The sequence below is a fragment of the Odocoileus virginianus genome, chromosome 13, assembly GCF_023699985.2.
Source record: "Odocoileus virginianus isolate 20LAN1187 ecotype Illinois chromosome 13, Ovbor_1.2, whole genome shotgun sequence".
Lineage (NCBI taxonomy): Eukaryota > Metazoa > Chordata > Mammalia > Artiodactyla > Cervidae > Odocoileus > Odocoileus virginianus.
The window spans coordinates 10,867,965-10,884,617 of record NC_069686.1 but is presented as its reverse complement, the minus strand read 5'-3'; the positions used below and the strand labels follow the sequence as shown (position 1 = coordinate 10,884,617).

Sequence of the window (16,653 nt, the reverse complement as noted above, 5' to 3'; positions counted from 1 at the left end):
GGCCTGTGGTTTCAAGGGAAAAGAATGGTAACATTAAATTCTAGAACAACTATCCTCTGCATTAATAAAATTTTTAATAAAAATTATATTCAGCAAACAATGTGACAAGATCATACCATAATTTTAGTTTCACTTATAATTTTAAAGGTTAGTTCACTAATTTATTCCCTCCCAATGATAATACATCAGGTATACCCATAATACATATAAGGACACTATTATTAATATATCAATAAATAAATTTTAAGAGGGAAAAAAAATTTTTTTTAATTTGTAAAGAATCATCTCTTCTCAAAATTCTATATCATGGCATTTCAAGAACTAATCTACATTCTTAAACAAAGACTGGGACGCCTTCTCTGGAAAAGACCAGACAGCAAGTATTTCAGGCTGTTAGTGGCCACATGTTCTCTGCTGCGACTAGTCAATTCTGCTGCTATAGGGCAAAATCAACCACACACAATACATCAACCAATGCGTAAGGCTGCACTCCAATAAAACTGTATTAACAAAAATGGGCAGTGGACCTGGGATAGTATGCCAATCCCTGTAATAGAACATATTTAAGGCCTTAAGTCAAAGGACTTCCGTGTAATGCCAACAGCTCAGTCAAGATCTTTTAGAAGAACCAGAAATCAAACAGCCTGTTAGAGTTGACACATTGACTCTGGACCTGTGCTGAGTCTACTACATGTAAATCAAGATATGAAAAACCAAACCCTGAAAGCCTTTGCTTCAAATTTCAAGCATCCAAAATTTAGGTGGGCAGGGAGCAATATACATAAGGAAAGAATTAGGAAAAAAAAAAACAAACCTAAGATAATCTTTTCAGTCTAACCTTTATTATCCCTGGTATTAGGGTTCCATATTTTGCACAGTTAAGTTTATGTACTGAGTTATAAGACTATGAGTCCCATGGGTTAAGAGGGGGCTAAAATGTACTTTTTGGAAAGCGGAATCCCTGACACCTTACAGAGTGCCTGACATATATAGTATACGCTGAATGTGCTCAGTTGCTAAGTCATGTCCGGCTCTTTGCGACCCCACGGATTGTAGCCCACCAGGCTCAGACTCTGTCAATGGGATTACCTAGGCAAGAATACAGAGTGGGTTGCCATTTCCTTCTCCATATATGCTGAATACATTTTGTTAAATGAATTAATGAATAAAAAAAATGGAACAGGTTCTTCTATATCCACTTAAAGTAATGGAACAAGAAGTATGGTGATCTTTACAGCTTCTATGACAAAAGAACGCGTTAGTGCATAAAGCAGATGGACCAGGTACTGCATTAAGGAACAAACTTCCTATTATATTTAAGGCACCATTTGATTTATAAGCAACCACTCAGAAACCTGTGTGAAGTATGGTGGTTCAGAGAGACTTCCGCCTGTTCTCACACCTCAAACAAGCAGCTGATTCAAATCACTGGAATGAGCAGCATATATGAAGCACTGAGTTACTGATTCATTTCATGAAACTTATTAACTATCTTAAACATTTTTATAACATACACATACACATTTTATAACACATAGATACTTCCTAAAAGAAAAAAAGTACTAACTTACTGTTTGACTCTCGGGAAACTCCATTTTTAGCAACTTGTGAGCACATTCTTCAAAATCTAAACTGTAGAGATAAAATGGTCACAATAGTTAGGTTAAAAATAGCAGCATAATTAAGTTGCAACACTTTCATATATAAGAATCTTACCTTAATAATTGTCTAAAAATTTTCTTCTATAATTTCATATTATTGTATTGTATACATAAAAAAATAAGGTTTTTAACTCTACAAACAATGAAGTACTGATACATATTACGACATGGGGGGGCCTTGACTGATGCTAAGTGAAAGAAGTCATACATAAGGCCACATATAGCATAATTCCATTTATATAAAAAGTCCAGAATGTACAAATTCATAGACATAGAAAGTACACAAATCTTTATTATACTGCTAAATATTTCCACTTCTCCCTGATCCAAGTTAGGAAGAGATAAAAGATGTTTCAAGAGCCCAGCATGACATCCAGAGCTTAATCACCACACTTTCAAGTTATCTTGATTCATACCCAAATATAAGGCTTTTACACTATATAAATAGTATGAAAACAGTAAATAACTATAATCACTTACAAAGAATTTATTTTTGTACAACATTCACATAAATTGCATGAAAAATATTTTCAATATGCTTTGCTTAGATAATTATCAAACTCAGTGTGAACCTGATTCAGGAATAATGCCAGTATCTTTTGATAACAGCAATATAAAATAATCACCCACTGAATTTAGTTTTATAGTTCATCAGTACTCCTCAGCTTATTACTTATTGGGTTTCACAAGCACAAAAGGGTAATAATTCAGGATGGTAGAATGGAATTAAAAAAAAAAACTAAAAAATGAAAAAAAATCTATCAAGAAAGAGCATTCATAACATGTAATATTAAATAATAACTAGCACTAAGATTAAAATAGCTAACTGTAGTTGATAAACTTCAGTAATGCAGCAATACCAAAAAGTATTTTAAAAAATGTGACATTTTCTTTTTTTTTTTTTTTAAACAGAATTAGTATTTAGGGGAAAAAATCCTATACTTTCTGAAAAACAAGTCAAGTAGTTCATGGAAAATTCTTACAACTTTCCTTTTGTCTAATAAGTGAAGAATCAAAGAGAATGTATGACAGTATCTTCTGTGTTCTTGTTTGACTTAAAAAGTATTTGGTGACTCCCTACCATGTTTGTTTTGAAGTTGCACTAAATGTAAATATTAAAGAAATTATTAGCTTTGCTTGCTATTTTAAACCAAACATATTCCAGAATTAACAGTGACTGAGGGAAGGGTAAAGAAAATAGATTTTACATAATGCCAGTTTTCAATGGTTTGTTGATGTCTCCAATCTAAGAAACTTCAAATTGTTAAGGACATTACTCCAGTAATACAACATCAGACTGCAACATCACTTATAACCAAGAACAACCTGGAATGTCCAACTTTTAATAGCAAAGTTAACTGTGTAGTTCAATGTTTGCATAAATAAAAGAGGACTGTTTAAGCAGCCAGAACAGTAGAAAGATCAGAGTATTGGTGAGGTCAGTCAACAAGTATAAAAGGAAAGAAAATTAAAAAAGTAAAATCCCCAAATAGTTCAGTCACCAGAACTTGGTTTTGTTCACAAGATTTCCAAAAGTGAACAGTTTATATAAATAATCCAACCTCTTCTCAAAATAATCACTGTTGATACATTAGTGTATTGTTTCTAGAACCTGCACACCTACTTATACAATTAAGATAATGCTATCAGCATGGTGCCATATATTCTATATTATTAGTTTTTTTATCCCCAACATCAAATCAGACCACTTGCCTACATCAATACTAATTCTCCATTAACCTAATTTTTAATAGTGGCATTAAACATGAAAACACTTTGATTATTCATATTGAACAATAAGATTTTTCTCTTTTTTTGCACTAAACAATTCTCTGTATAATTCTCTGTTAATATGTATTTCTTTATGAAATATAATGAAAAAGAAGGGTCAAATGGCAATCAAACTAAGCCATTGATTCATGCTACCAAAAGCTTTCCAAAAGGAATACACCAATTTAAATTTCCACCAAAAATCTTACTGTGTATCTAACTGAAATCATCATTGAGTACTGTTGCTTAAAAAAAAAAAAAACACTTTAGCTGTTTTAATGACCAACAATGTTACTTATTCATCTAAAATATTTGTTTGATAACATTTTTATGTTTTATAATCCCATTACCTGAGTCTCCCAACCATGTCCTTTAAATACCTTTTTATCAAAGTTGTGTTTACTTCCTAAAATTATTTTTACTAGGCATTTAGGGGCTGAGAACATTTTTTTTTTTTTCTCATTAGAACTGATTCAAATGAATGGGCTGAGAACATTTAACAAATAACACATGAGAGTATTTATTGTACTATTACTAGAAGTGGTAGCACTATGTATCAAGTGTCGATCACTTGTCTAATGTTTTAGTTTTTCAAACATTTTTGTGTGATTCAGAGGTTATTATTATCAAGGTTAGATCACCTAAAAAATGAAGTTTCTTTAAAATAATCATGCAAAGAGCTCCACTGTGACTCTTCAAAGTTAATGTTAACAGCAATATTAAAACAATGAATCTGCTCTTTACAACTGATTACCATTGAATTTCTTAAAAAAAGGACAAACAAAAGGTCAAACTCTAAAGCTCTAAGAATAGCTACTTATAACAAAAATTTCTCATTATCCACTTTTAAGTCTGTATAAGAAAATATTAGTTTTTTCCTTTCATGTGAAAGGCAAAGAAACATGTATGGGTAAAGCAAAAAAATTTCTAACTAACGTTTTGCTGTTTAACATTTCTCTTTTTGAAGATGAATCTAAGCCAAAAACTTTTCAGACTGACTGAAAACAAGATGACTCCTACTTATGAATCATTTTTGCTATTACATCATACTAAATGGAAATATACAAAACCTAGTAACAAAACAAAACAGGGAAAATATTCCTTCTCCACTGTAAAATATAAACATGGTGCCCACTAAATCAATAGGTTGATTCCCATTGAAAACAGATGTACTCAGCATTTAATATTTTCATTTATTTCTCTTTAAAATTAACCTCACAGACTTCAAAGGGAAAAGGTTGTTTTCATGACATCATAGCAGTTCTTGCTTAATATTATTTCAAAGAGTCCTTAAAACCTTCCTAAGTCTATTTCCTACTTCCATTCACATTCATTTCCATCTGCACAACAAATCAGTGTCCAAATATCACAACAGAGTTTCTCTCCTTAAGAGCCAGAGTTAGAAAGCAAATTAGAAAAAAATAAAACATTAAACTTCCACTACACAATACTGTGCTAATTCTGTAATACAGAAATGTTTTCAGATTGTTAGTGATATTTAATTATAAGAAATGACATAACTTAAAAAAATTTTAATTAGGTAACAGTTAAAAGTAAAGACAAATTGCTCCTGTAGATTCCTAACAACAGTAGGAATCTACAATCTGGGACTTGGGATGGTGGCAGAGAGATAAGCAGTTGGAGAATCCTTGCAACAATGTCCAGTTTTCTGTCACCAGATTCTAACAATCCCATCTTCTTGCCCATCCCCTGTCAAAAATTAGGATAAACTGAGCTACCGTATCTTACCTTGATTGAATAGCAAGATAAATGGTACGACGAAATGAGACTAGATTAATTTCTGTTTTGTCATGAATAGTCACCTTTTGTCCTGAAATTAAACATAACAAAATTATAAAACTATAAAAATAAATGAACTGAAAATGTATCCCTTTATAGTAATGTTTTCATAATCTTTTTAGAATCTATGAGTTTAATATAATATTCTCTTCTACAGTGTAAGTTAGTATTGATGTTTATAGAATTCAACATAACTATTTCTAGTCTTTTGCTGTATCTTTGAGTATTTTAATAATTTTTCCAGCTCAAAGAAGTCCAGAGCCAAACCAAGAAAACTACTTTGGTTTCTGGGTCACCTGCTCATTTAGACATTATAAAAGGTTGCACTTAAGCTGTTGTTAGAGAAAACATTATTTCTATGTTTATAAACAGTTATCTTTATAATTTGGAAGAACTATAAATTATGGGTACAAATTCAGGTTCAGAGAACACTGGGTCAACATGACAGGTTGGATGGGTCCAATACAAATATGAATATTTGTTGAAGTTTTATCTTATCTGATGCATGAAAACTTTATAAACATTTAATAGTTTTTATTTGAACTGTATTTGCACATAAGACAAATTCTAAAGTTAAATGTTAACTTGGTTAGGAGACATTTTAAAGGAAAAAGACACTGGAAAAAAATTAAACATATTTTTATAAATTATGTTGTAGAAGAGCTACTATACTCTAAGACAGAACTAAAATATATTATGCCCTAGAAGGGAAAGTTATACTTTTAATATTTTCAAATATGTAACATAAGCAAATAGTGACCAGTGTATATATATTCTGATGTTTTAATGGAGACTTAACCAAAGTAAAGTTCTGAGCTTATTTTCCTATGAAATAATATAATCAAAGCTGAAGAGGTAGGACATCATGCCTGCTTTTGCACAAATATAGCTTTTGGCTTCCCCAATCTATTTTTCCAAAATGAAGAGCAAATATCTAGTCACTCGCATCTGTCACATTCACGTCACAGCAACATAAATCACATGTACTCAACATGAATGCACCTTTTTCATAGTTCATAATCAAAGTCATAAAACATCAAATTTAAATTATGCTGGTATTAAAAAATGAATTTCCTTATTTCATACTTTTACAGCAGGCTCTTTCAACCTTGCCAATGCTGGTATTTTGGGCTGGATAATACTTTGCTGTGAGGGGCAATCTTGTGACTCATAGGATGTTTAATACAACCTTGCTTTCACCCACTAGATAACAGAGCATCTCTCCCAATACTCCCCAGGTTAAGAATCACTGTTTAGAGGATTACATTAGAGTATTCTGGGCGTATATGTTACAATTTTACTTGCAGCTACACTTTTACCTTCTTCATCTTCTTCTCCCTCTTCCTCCTCTTCTTCCTCCTCCTCTTCACTACTTCCAGCATCTTGGTCTGTGTTTGAATCACTATCTCCTTCATCAAGAATTTCTAAAAGAACAAAGTTAAGTTTAGGAAAACATGAATGAGCAAGGGATATAAACGTATCTCATTCTGGGAAGATAATTCTCAGTTCACTACAACCCAGAGTGGTGTAAAGTTTATCAACCGACAAAGATGAACACACAGGTCTCATATTATTACCTAGGTATTCAGAGAGCACTATAATTAATTAGACTAGAGAGCAAACCGTACGTATAATTCTTCTGCTAGACAGAAAGCAGCCATGAAATAACAAGGGATGAGAAGAACAAAGAAAAAGTAGATGAAGGTTTTCCAAAAGAGCAGGAGCACTGGAATAACAATTAGGGAGAGAAATTAGCATCATGGAGAATGGAGTCAAAATATTACTAGTTCATCCCCAGCAAGAAGATAAGTCTATTATAAAAAGCAAAGATGAGCAAGAGAAAACAAGAATTTAGCCTGGGAAAGTTTTCTGAAAGACAAAAAAGACAGAAGGAAAAAAATGCATAATTTAGTGTTTAAGATGGTAAAGAATCTGCCTGAATGAGAGAGACCTAGGTTCAATCCCTGGGATGGGAAGATTCCCTGAAGAAGGTAATGAATGGCAACTCACTCTAGTATTCTTGCCTGGAGAATCTCATGGACAGAGGAGCCTGGAGGGCTACGGTCCATACGGTCATAAAGAGTAGGACACGATTGAGTGACTAACACATTTAGGTAGTGAATGAAATTTAAATAGTAGTGAGATTTTTATTAAAATGTATACCTATTAAGTAGAACATTATAATTAATCGATAGAATTTTCATATGTGCAATAGAAATGGAAGTCTAAAGGCCTTTAAAAAAACCGGTAACTCCACTTCATTGGAGTATCATTTCTTAAAATACAACTCACATTCAGAACTATTCAAAATTATGATGTAAAAGACTACATGAGATCTATCATCATGTTAACGGTAATAAACAAATGACAAAAACTAGAATCATATTTTGTCCAACGGCATGTGTTCCATCAGTCTGACAAAAGATTTTACAAACCTGGCCAACAATCCCCCTTTGCATTTTTATTGTAATCAGACAGATTTTAATACAGTTTTGGGGCCAACTAATTTTTAGAAAAATTCTAATTTCCTTATATTTAACTAAATAGTATAAATCAGGAGCCGCATGTAATAATGTTAGCAGAGATCCACATACTAGAGAAGCAAGTAATTTTACAAAAACGGAGAGTTGTCATTCAGCCCTTAGCTGACATACAAATCTCTTCAAGAATATTTCTAACCAATGTGACTTCAAGAAATGATCTGCAGTGTCTAGTTTATAATGCGGCTCAGACAGACCTTTAAAAGGGGAAACTATTTAGTATTCAACAGGAGGAAGAACGGCACTCCTGCTGTTTTCCCAAATGCTCTAAGACCTAAAACACAAGTACACCTGGGTCACTCTAAGGTGCTAATTACTAAAGCTGTGCCCACTTCCTGCTGCAGTCATTTTTTTTAATGCCAACTCTAGAAGAACATTTTACGAAAGAATGAAGGTCAAATGGATTGTCTAGCTGTTTACATCATCGTCTCCTATCCCTTAACTTTAGGATCTACTTACTAAAATCATCTAGGCAACGACAACTGGGTTTTAGTAACTAAATAAAGCAGTGGTTTCCAAGTATGGTCTGTGAATCCTGGAGGAAATCACTGACACCTGCCAGGTGGTCTGTAGGTCAAACTATTTTCAGAGTAATACCAAGATATCTGCCTTTTCACTGTGCTGACATGTGAAAAAAAGACGCAAAAGCAACAGGAGTTAAACCCTGCTGCATCCTGAGCACAACCAAGGTATCAAGCTGCACAAGTACTCATTGTACTTTTTACTGCCACATTAATGTAGAAGGAAAAAAGCTTCATTTAAGAACGCCTTCGAAGAAAAAATATAAAATTATTAATTTTGTTAAGTCCTAGCCCTTGAGTATCGGCATTTATAGTAGTCTGAGTAAGAAAATACAAAGTTTATAGATAGCACTTCTGTTAAAAGACAAATGCACAATGGTGATGGCTATCTCAAGGAAAAACACTTGCGTGACGGAGGTGCAAGATGAATTACTTATATTTTTCATTTTTACTTGAAACAATGGCAAACAAACTAGAGTCATTAGGTATTTACCAGATATTTTCTAAAATATAAAGTAATACTGTTATTTCAAGGAAAATAACCAACAGTTATTTTCAGACATTTGCCACAATGATCAAATGAGTTTTCAAGAGAAAATCAGAATTCTAGAAAACATATATCTATTTCTATGAGCTTGCCAGCTTCCCAAAATGTTAAAGAGTTTTCTGATAAAGATGGGTGTTAATATGAATAAATGTGATTTCTTGAGAATATATTAACGTGTCAATTTAACTTTGATAACATTAACACGTTAATACTTGGAAGATGTGAAAAACTTAGTGCATCAGTATTTTCCAAATGACTGATGAAACATGTTACAAAATCATGCTTGGGTAAAAATATCCATTCAAAGTGACAGGCCAACATATTTTAATGTTAACAAAATAGGAAAATTAATGGATATAATTTCAGGTTTCACAGTGCAATTAAATCATTAAGAAACTAATAGCTATTAAATATTTAATTGAAATAGTGTTAAACAGAAATATACACAATTATAATTCTGAAAAGGCTATTAAAATACTCTTCCCTTTCCAACTACATATCTATGGTGAGGTTAAATTTCCTTCATATATTTCAATCAAAACAACCTACTGCAACAGACTGAAATCAGAAGCAATATGAGAATTCAAATGTTTCCCACTAAGCCAGACACTAAATTGCACAAAATATTTACAACATACCATTCTTTTTCTTAAATTTCTTTGTTCATAGTTATTTTTATAATAACATGTAACTTTTGCAAATATGTACTAGGTTTATTATTGTTATTTTGAAATGACCTAATATTTTTCATACTCTCCATTTAAATTTCTAGTAAGTAAACGTCAATAGATACAACCCACATAAACAAAAGGTCTTTGGAATTCTCAATAATTTTTAAGAGTATAAAGGGATCTTGAGACCAGAGTTTAAGGAATGCTATAGTAAAGAAAAGTACTACTTTCTTGGCCAACTGCCAAGAACCTAATAAAGAAATGGGTGGGGAATTCCCAAGTATAAAAAAAGGAAAAAAAAAAAAAAAACCAAAAACCTCTATACCAGGTATAATAAGAATTTCACAAAATTATCGGTATCTTTTAGGGAGACTATGGAGAAGGAAATGGCAACCCACTCCAGTATTCTTGCCTGGAGAATCCTGTGGACAGAAAAGCCTGGTGGGCTGCTGTCCATAGGGTCGCACAAAGTTGGACACAACTGAAGCAACTTAGCATGCTTGCATAGCAGGGAGACTACAGAAAAAGAAATCCATACGAGAAGACAATAGATTCAAGTGGTTTCTCTATGTTTGGAAACTAAATTTATTACAGAAAAAGGAATCTGGCTATCGCAGTGAAATGTCCCTAGTGTACCAGATTTCAGGATAATGTATAAAATGGGAAGCTTCATACACTTTTACTTCCCCTTCAACGCTCTACTTCTAAGCATGATTAAAGCACAGAACGCGGCAATGACAGAGTTCTACATCTCTGCTCTAACTTCCGAGGAGCTTTCAGAGCTGTAAGTATTTGTTAGGTAAAATCACAACTCAAGGGAAATAACCTTATAAAATTATTACAGAATTGTAATATGTAAAATAATATAAATAATTATAAATTAGAATGATGTAAGCAGCTCTGAACATTAGCTTTAGAAGAAAAATAATGACACACATTAAAAAAAAAAGCACCAGTGTCTAAATACATGCTCTCTGGTAATATAAAGTACTGTATTTTATTTATCCTTACACAAACATTTACTCTTATATCAAACAAATAACTTACTCTAGGTGACTTAGCTAGTAATGGCAGAAACAAAATATAAACCAATACCTATACAAACAGTGCTTATGATATATAATAATCAATTTATCCATTAAGTATATTAAGCTACTGTGATTGATTTTATCAGAAAGACATAAACCTGCCCTCAAGAAATAATGAAGTACAGAACTTTATAATACAGTATAGCACTTAATCAAATATTAAATTGGTGGCAATTTAAGCAGCAACTCTTAAATGGAAGTGAAGTTAAATAACGGCCACTGTAATACATGAATATTTCTTAAGAGGGATGACGCTGAAAAGCTGCATAATTAAAGAGAGAAAGAGAAGCAGGAAAATGAGTTAAATAATTTAAAATGAAATAACACCATGGATAGGACTTCCCTGGTGGGCTATAGTCCATACAGTTGCAAGAGAGTCTGACATGACTTAAGAGACTAAACAGCAGCAACAACAATACTGTGGATAAGCACTAAAAAGAAAAATAATGCATGGGCAAACAGTGCAAAGAGAAAGGCTTCATAGAGAAAAGATTTCAATAGGCAGGGGTCAGAGTGATCTATACCATTCTATCACTATCATACAATTAAATAAACTTCTTCTTTTAAAAGGAAATTATTTTTTAAAGTTTTACATACCCTTCTTAATAGCTCTGTACTTCTCTTCATTCTCCATAAAATTAGGATCCATCTTGAAAACATCTCAAAAATAAATAACACAAGTTAAGTTATTGTTTATTTTCGATATTAACATTTGTTTGTATGCCACTTCCCAATGCCCACCCCTGACTTACTAAGAACATCTTCTGGATTATAGTCATCTTCCAGAGGAAGCATGTGGGTGAACTGATCATCTTCTTCCACTAAATCAAGTCCTCCTAGGATAACAGGGTGGTCCTTGAATCCATCCTTCCTTACAGCAAACATCACTTCAATCATATACTGAACCCTTTTGTCAATTTCAGACTCATGGAGAATGTTTCGAAGGCGTTCAAATATAGCTAAAGTTAAACACAAAGAAAATAAAATAAGCACTACATATAATAATACGCAAACAAAAGCTCAATCTCAAACCAAGGATATATATTTACCATTGATGCCTCTTGGTGACACTTGTGTTAATTTGAGACCACATTCCTTAAGAAAACCAATAGCTACTTCAACGCTATCATCTGTCGGTCTTTCCAGAAGCAAAGTGAGCATTTCTAAGCATAAAACTTCATGAGCCTTGAATAGAAAGAAGACACAGAAAATGCTTTCACATGTATTAATCTACTACAGATGGTAATTTTAAAAATTAGTAAATCTAGTTTTTACAGTGATGATATTGTACATATAATGAGCAAAGTTTCATAATATATATAAAAATACTCTAAATATGGGATACAATTTTTCTTTTACTTCCATTATGCAGCTGCAAAGAATTCCCTGATGATTTTTCCAAAAATCTTAATTTACTACACTGGATACAACCAGATGATTTATCTCCAGCAGAAATATTCCCCTTATACTCTCTATATAGGAAAGATATATTATCTTTAGGAAATGTCATAACTAACCTCAAAATAGAAGTTAAAAGTCATGTACTAATTTTTAATCTGAGATATTTTCATAACTACTATATGAAGAAAAGTAACATGATTCTTTTTATAATATCCTTCTCCATGATCACAACTCTATATACATTTCCCAATTCATTCTCTCAGCAATTCTGTTAGCAAATAGTTCTTAAACTACATGAATACTAATTCTCTCATAAAATTTCTTTCTATAGCTTATAGCATACAATGACAGTTTTGAATACTTCTATTTTTATTTAAATTAAAACTCTACACTGGCCATGGCCAAAGTTTAGAATTTTATAAACAATGCCAAGTAGAGAGGGAATAAAATTATATTGAAAAGCTTTGCTGTAAAAAAAAAAATGGACTTAGGAAGCATGTTTAAAAGACCATACATATGCCTTTTAAAAACGAGATTCTTACTTGAGATGGATAGACAACTTAGGAAAATATCTTCTTCACATCTAGCACAATATCAAAAATGAACACTGCTCTTATTTTGGGAAGATGGGCAAAGTTAAACAGTCTTACATTAGGGACAAGAAAATACTGCCCTGTACCACAGTTTGGAAGATGCAAAATACTTATCATTTTAACTGGTTTATGTCAATGTCAAAAATATCTTCATGTGTATATATTCAAAAACTGAAACATATCTGTGCTGTTGTAGTCTGTGATATTAGGTTTACAGACATGTAAAATTAAGTTTCTGTGATCTTAAGTAGAAAATTATCATTTTAATAATATGACAAGGTTAAAATCTAAAAGTTTTCTTAAAGTGAATACCAGAATTTCATGTAGCAAAGAATTAAAATATTATTAAATGTTACAGAAATAAGATTAAGTGTGACTTCAAAATTCTTCCTCTTAAAGAAAATTTTTAAAAATAATACACATCTGAAGGAAAACTGTGAGTATGGACAAGAGCAATTTTACGGTTTTCATTTTTTAAATGTGGCTCAGCAGGTAAAGAATCCACCTGCAATGCGGGAGACCTGGGTTCAATCCCTGGGCTGCGAAGATCCCCTGGAAAAGGGAAAGGCAACCCACTCCAATACTCCTGCAAATACTGGATCGCAAAGAATCAGACACGACTGAGCAACTTTCACTTTCACTTCCCCCTGGAGAAGGGAATGGCAACCCACTCCAATATTCTTGCTTGGAGAATCCCAGGGACAGAAGAGCCTGGCGGGCTACAGTTCATGGGATCGAAAAGAGCTGGACAGGAGTGAGCGACTGACGCATAATATAACATAAATCAAAACTCTCAAACAGTGGATAAATTAAAAAAATACAAAAACTAAATAAAAAAATGATAAATTTTTGCATTTAAAACAGATTAAAATTATTTAGTACACAATATTTTATAAAATGATTCTAAGAATATATGAGTATATACATATACCATGTAGTTATATGTATGAATATACACATATATATGCAGTTGTGGGGAATAGCATTTTTTAAAGAATATCATCTGTTAGGTTTTCTTGAACACTGGGTACAGGGAAAAGAGAAGAAATAGTAACTTTTTAAATAAAAACACATTATAGTCTTTGAAGGAAAAATATTCAGTTAAGTAACCATGTAGAGTATTAAGAGTTTGATTATTATAGTTCTAAAATTAAAATATCATTCAGGATACTTTTCTAAAGGACTGTAAGTCAAAACAAAGATGTCACTGAAGCGACATCAAGCCTGTGGTCTAATGCCACTGAGTGGCACAAAATTGTGAAAATAATTACTTACCACATTTTGATTAATAAGATGTGCCACAAATTTTGAAGCTGTCAGACAAAGTGGCTGAAAAGGGAAATTAGAGACAAAGTTAATCTATAAACTAAAACCAATTTTCATTTATCTATAGAGTTTACAGTTTACTTACACACTCTACTTAAAATATGTAACATGCAAGGTAATTTTAACGTGTTATAAAATAAAAATTAATATATGTGAAAATGCCATTTCTGGATCAATAGAAATCAACATCACTTACTAAGGTTGAGACTTACAGTTGATAAGGTTTATTAGTATGTTATCTGTAGCAGTCTACTTACAAGTCTATTACATATACCTTATCATTTCTCCGATAGCCTTTTCGAAAATTAAGAATTAATCTTTTGAGGATTAACTCTCCAATTTGTGGAAATTTTGAGTTGATAATTGCCACTAATGCTGCATAAACATGGGTGAAGATTGGAGAAGCACTCTGCGCTTGCAAAACAGATCTGGATAGCAGGCCTCTGGTTAAATGGGAAAAGAACAGGCATCAACAATACTCACTGATTTCATTAGAAGGAAAAAAATTCAACTAATCCAGCTATATTACTTCTCTGTAAATCATCATAAAAGCTAAATCAGGGCTAAATTTTCACTACCCTTATCTAGAGGAAGAAACTGTCTTACTAATAAATTAAAACTGATTTTTTTTTTTTAACTGAGGAAATAAAATTTCAATCTGTACTTATATAAAATAGATTTAATATTATTTTTTTCAAAAATTTTTCTCTCTAAATAGAAATCTTCTTTTCCAGTTGCTGTTCATTACATCTAATCATGAATTTAAGTTCTTAACTTCTTATATTAATTCACTTAACATTATCAAAAGAAAAGGGAGAAAAGACCTGCTTCAAAAGTATTGGACTTCAACTTTAAGTAAAACTTCCACTATGAGCCCATCATTCATATAAATTAATTCTGCGATTAAAGACAAATCTGGGTGGCTTCCATCTAAAAGACAGGCTTAAGTCTACTGTTCGTGAAAATAAAAGTGAAAACAATATTCCTAAGAGAGAGAAGGACATAATGTAAGCACTGCAAAAATAATGCTAAAACAAGGACAGGAATATAAAAGGTCCTACCTTCTAACTCATTTTGAAATGGACATGTTTCTATCAATGTATATATTTGATAAGAAGAGAGATACAAAATGGACTAACTGAAGAGTTATTTTTAGCAATTTAATAATAAATAATTATTCGGTTGTCAAAAGGCAGAAAACTATGTCTTCATAGTTATCAGGTTTAGGTATGACATCTGAATCACTAGAGTAGAAAATGAAAAAAGAGAACTCAGCTTATAAACTGTAACATCTTAAATTACCCTTCTAACTTCTGAGTCTGCTTCTTTCTGAATAAAATGAGAGTGCTTTCCTGTGGCTGCCGCCCAGTCACCTTACTAACCCCTACAACGTGCTACACTTTATATATATATATATCCCCAAAGTTCTGTGCTGATGATCAAGGTCATATAGGAAAATAGTCCTCAGATTTTAAAATAAATAGAATACAGAATATTTCTATTTCCTGATGAGTTAAAATATCACAAGTACTTAAAAACCACACAGAAAATGGTTGTTATTCCCTTCTGCTTTTCTAAAATTTACTACTTATCTTTCTCATTTCTTTCATATTCCCACTTTGCTTTCATTAGAAATTAAACTGGTGTGAGAATCACTTTGTGTATATATAAAGAAATTATTTATTTTTCTTCATGAGCTTAAATTATTGGAAGTATTCAGTCAATAAATAACTATGCCAAAATCATTATGTGACATCAAAGCTTCTCAGACAGTAAAAACGCCACACAAGCTCTAACAGTTGAGTATAAGTTATTTGTTAGTAGTTTACATATTTATAATTGCATTTTAAATACTCCTTGAAATTTTCTTTGAAATGAAATAAATGATTATTCTTCATGTAGACATTATTTTCCATTGAAAAAGTGCTATGAAATACTACAAATAAAATAGCCAATGCTTACCTTCCTCTAACTATATTTTCTTGAAGAAGTTCTTGAATAATAATACCAATATTGGAAATGTTGACTTTGTTGATCAGGCCATTGATAGATTTCTTCAGGGCTTCCCAGCTCATCCTCTGGTATGCTAAGCTAAAAAGAATTGATTTTAATAAAGATGAAAACTCAGTCAACAATTAGAACAATAAGAGGTTATAAGAACACAAAAAATACTTAGTGTTCCTTTATTTTCAAAATAATTTTCACAAAATTACCCAAAAGAACAATAAAATATATGAGCATGTGGATATACAGATTATACCTAAACCATATTTGATTCTCCATACATGTGATACTAATATAAAAAATTCCTTTTAATGACATAATAAAATAATACAAGGATATGTAAGGATAACATTGTCCTTATGTCCATGTATCTGTGTCTTAGTTGCTTAGTCGTGTCTGACTCTGCAACCCCATAGGCTGTAGCCCATCAGGCCCCTCCGTCCATGGGATTCTCCAGGCAAGAACACTGGAGTGGGTTGCCATTTCCTTCTCCAAAAGGAACTATAGAAAGAAAGAAAGTGAAGTCACTCAGTCGTGTCCAACTCTTTGCAACTCCATGGACTGTAGCCTGCCAGGCTCCTCCATCCATGGAATTTTCCAAGAGTACTGGAGTGGGATGCCATTTCCTTCTCCAGTCCATGTATATTGCAATTTATAACATGTATTAGTTAGATTCAGTACATGCTTATTTTATAACACTTAATTTACTAAACTTGCTGTTAAAGGAAATG

General features: G+C 32.1%; 1 protein-coding gene across 2 annotated transcripts in view; it reads right to left on the bottom strand.

Annotated features, from left to right (window-relative positions):
• The window catches only part of CWC22 (CWC22 spliceosome associated protein homolog), a 61,324-nt gene that overhangs the window by 13,954 nt on the left and 30,717 nt on the right, over window positions 1-16,653 (bottom strand). For both annotated transcript variants that reach the window (XM_070475933.1, XM_070475934.1), the window contains 9 exons: window positions 15,881-16,009; window positions 14,193-14,361; window positions 13,868-13,921; window positions 11,648-11,783; window positions 11,351-11,557; window positions 11,196-11,258; window positions 6,551-6,655; window positions 5,181-5,262; window positions 1,572-1,632 (listed from right to left, as the gene is read on the bottom strand). In XM_070475933.1, the coding sequence (XP_070332034.1) occupies window positions 1,572-1,632; window positions 5,181-5,262; window positions 6,551-6,655; window positions 11,196-11,258; window positions 11,351-11,557; window positions 11,648-11,783; window positions 13,868-13,921; window positions 14,193-14,361; window positions 15,881-16,009 (1,006 nt within the window). The remainder of the gene's footprint in view (window positions 1-1,571; window positions 1,633-5,180; window positions 5,263-6,550; window positions 6,656-11,195; window positions 11,259-11,350; window positions 11,558-11,647; window positions 11,784-13,867; window positions 13,922-14,192; window positions 14,362-15,880; window positions 16,010-16,653) is intronic.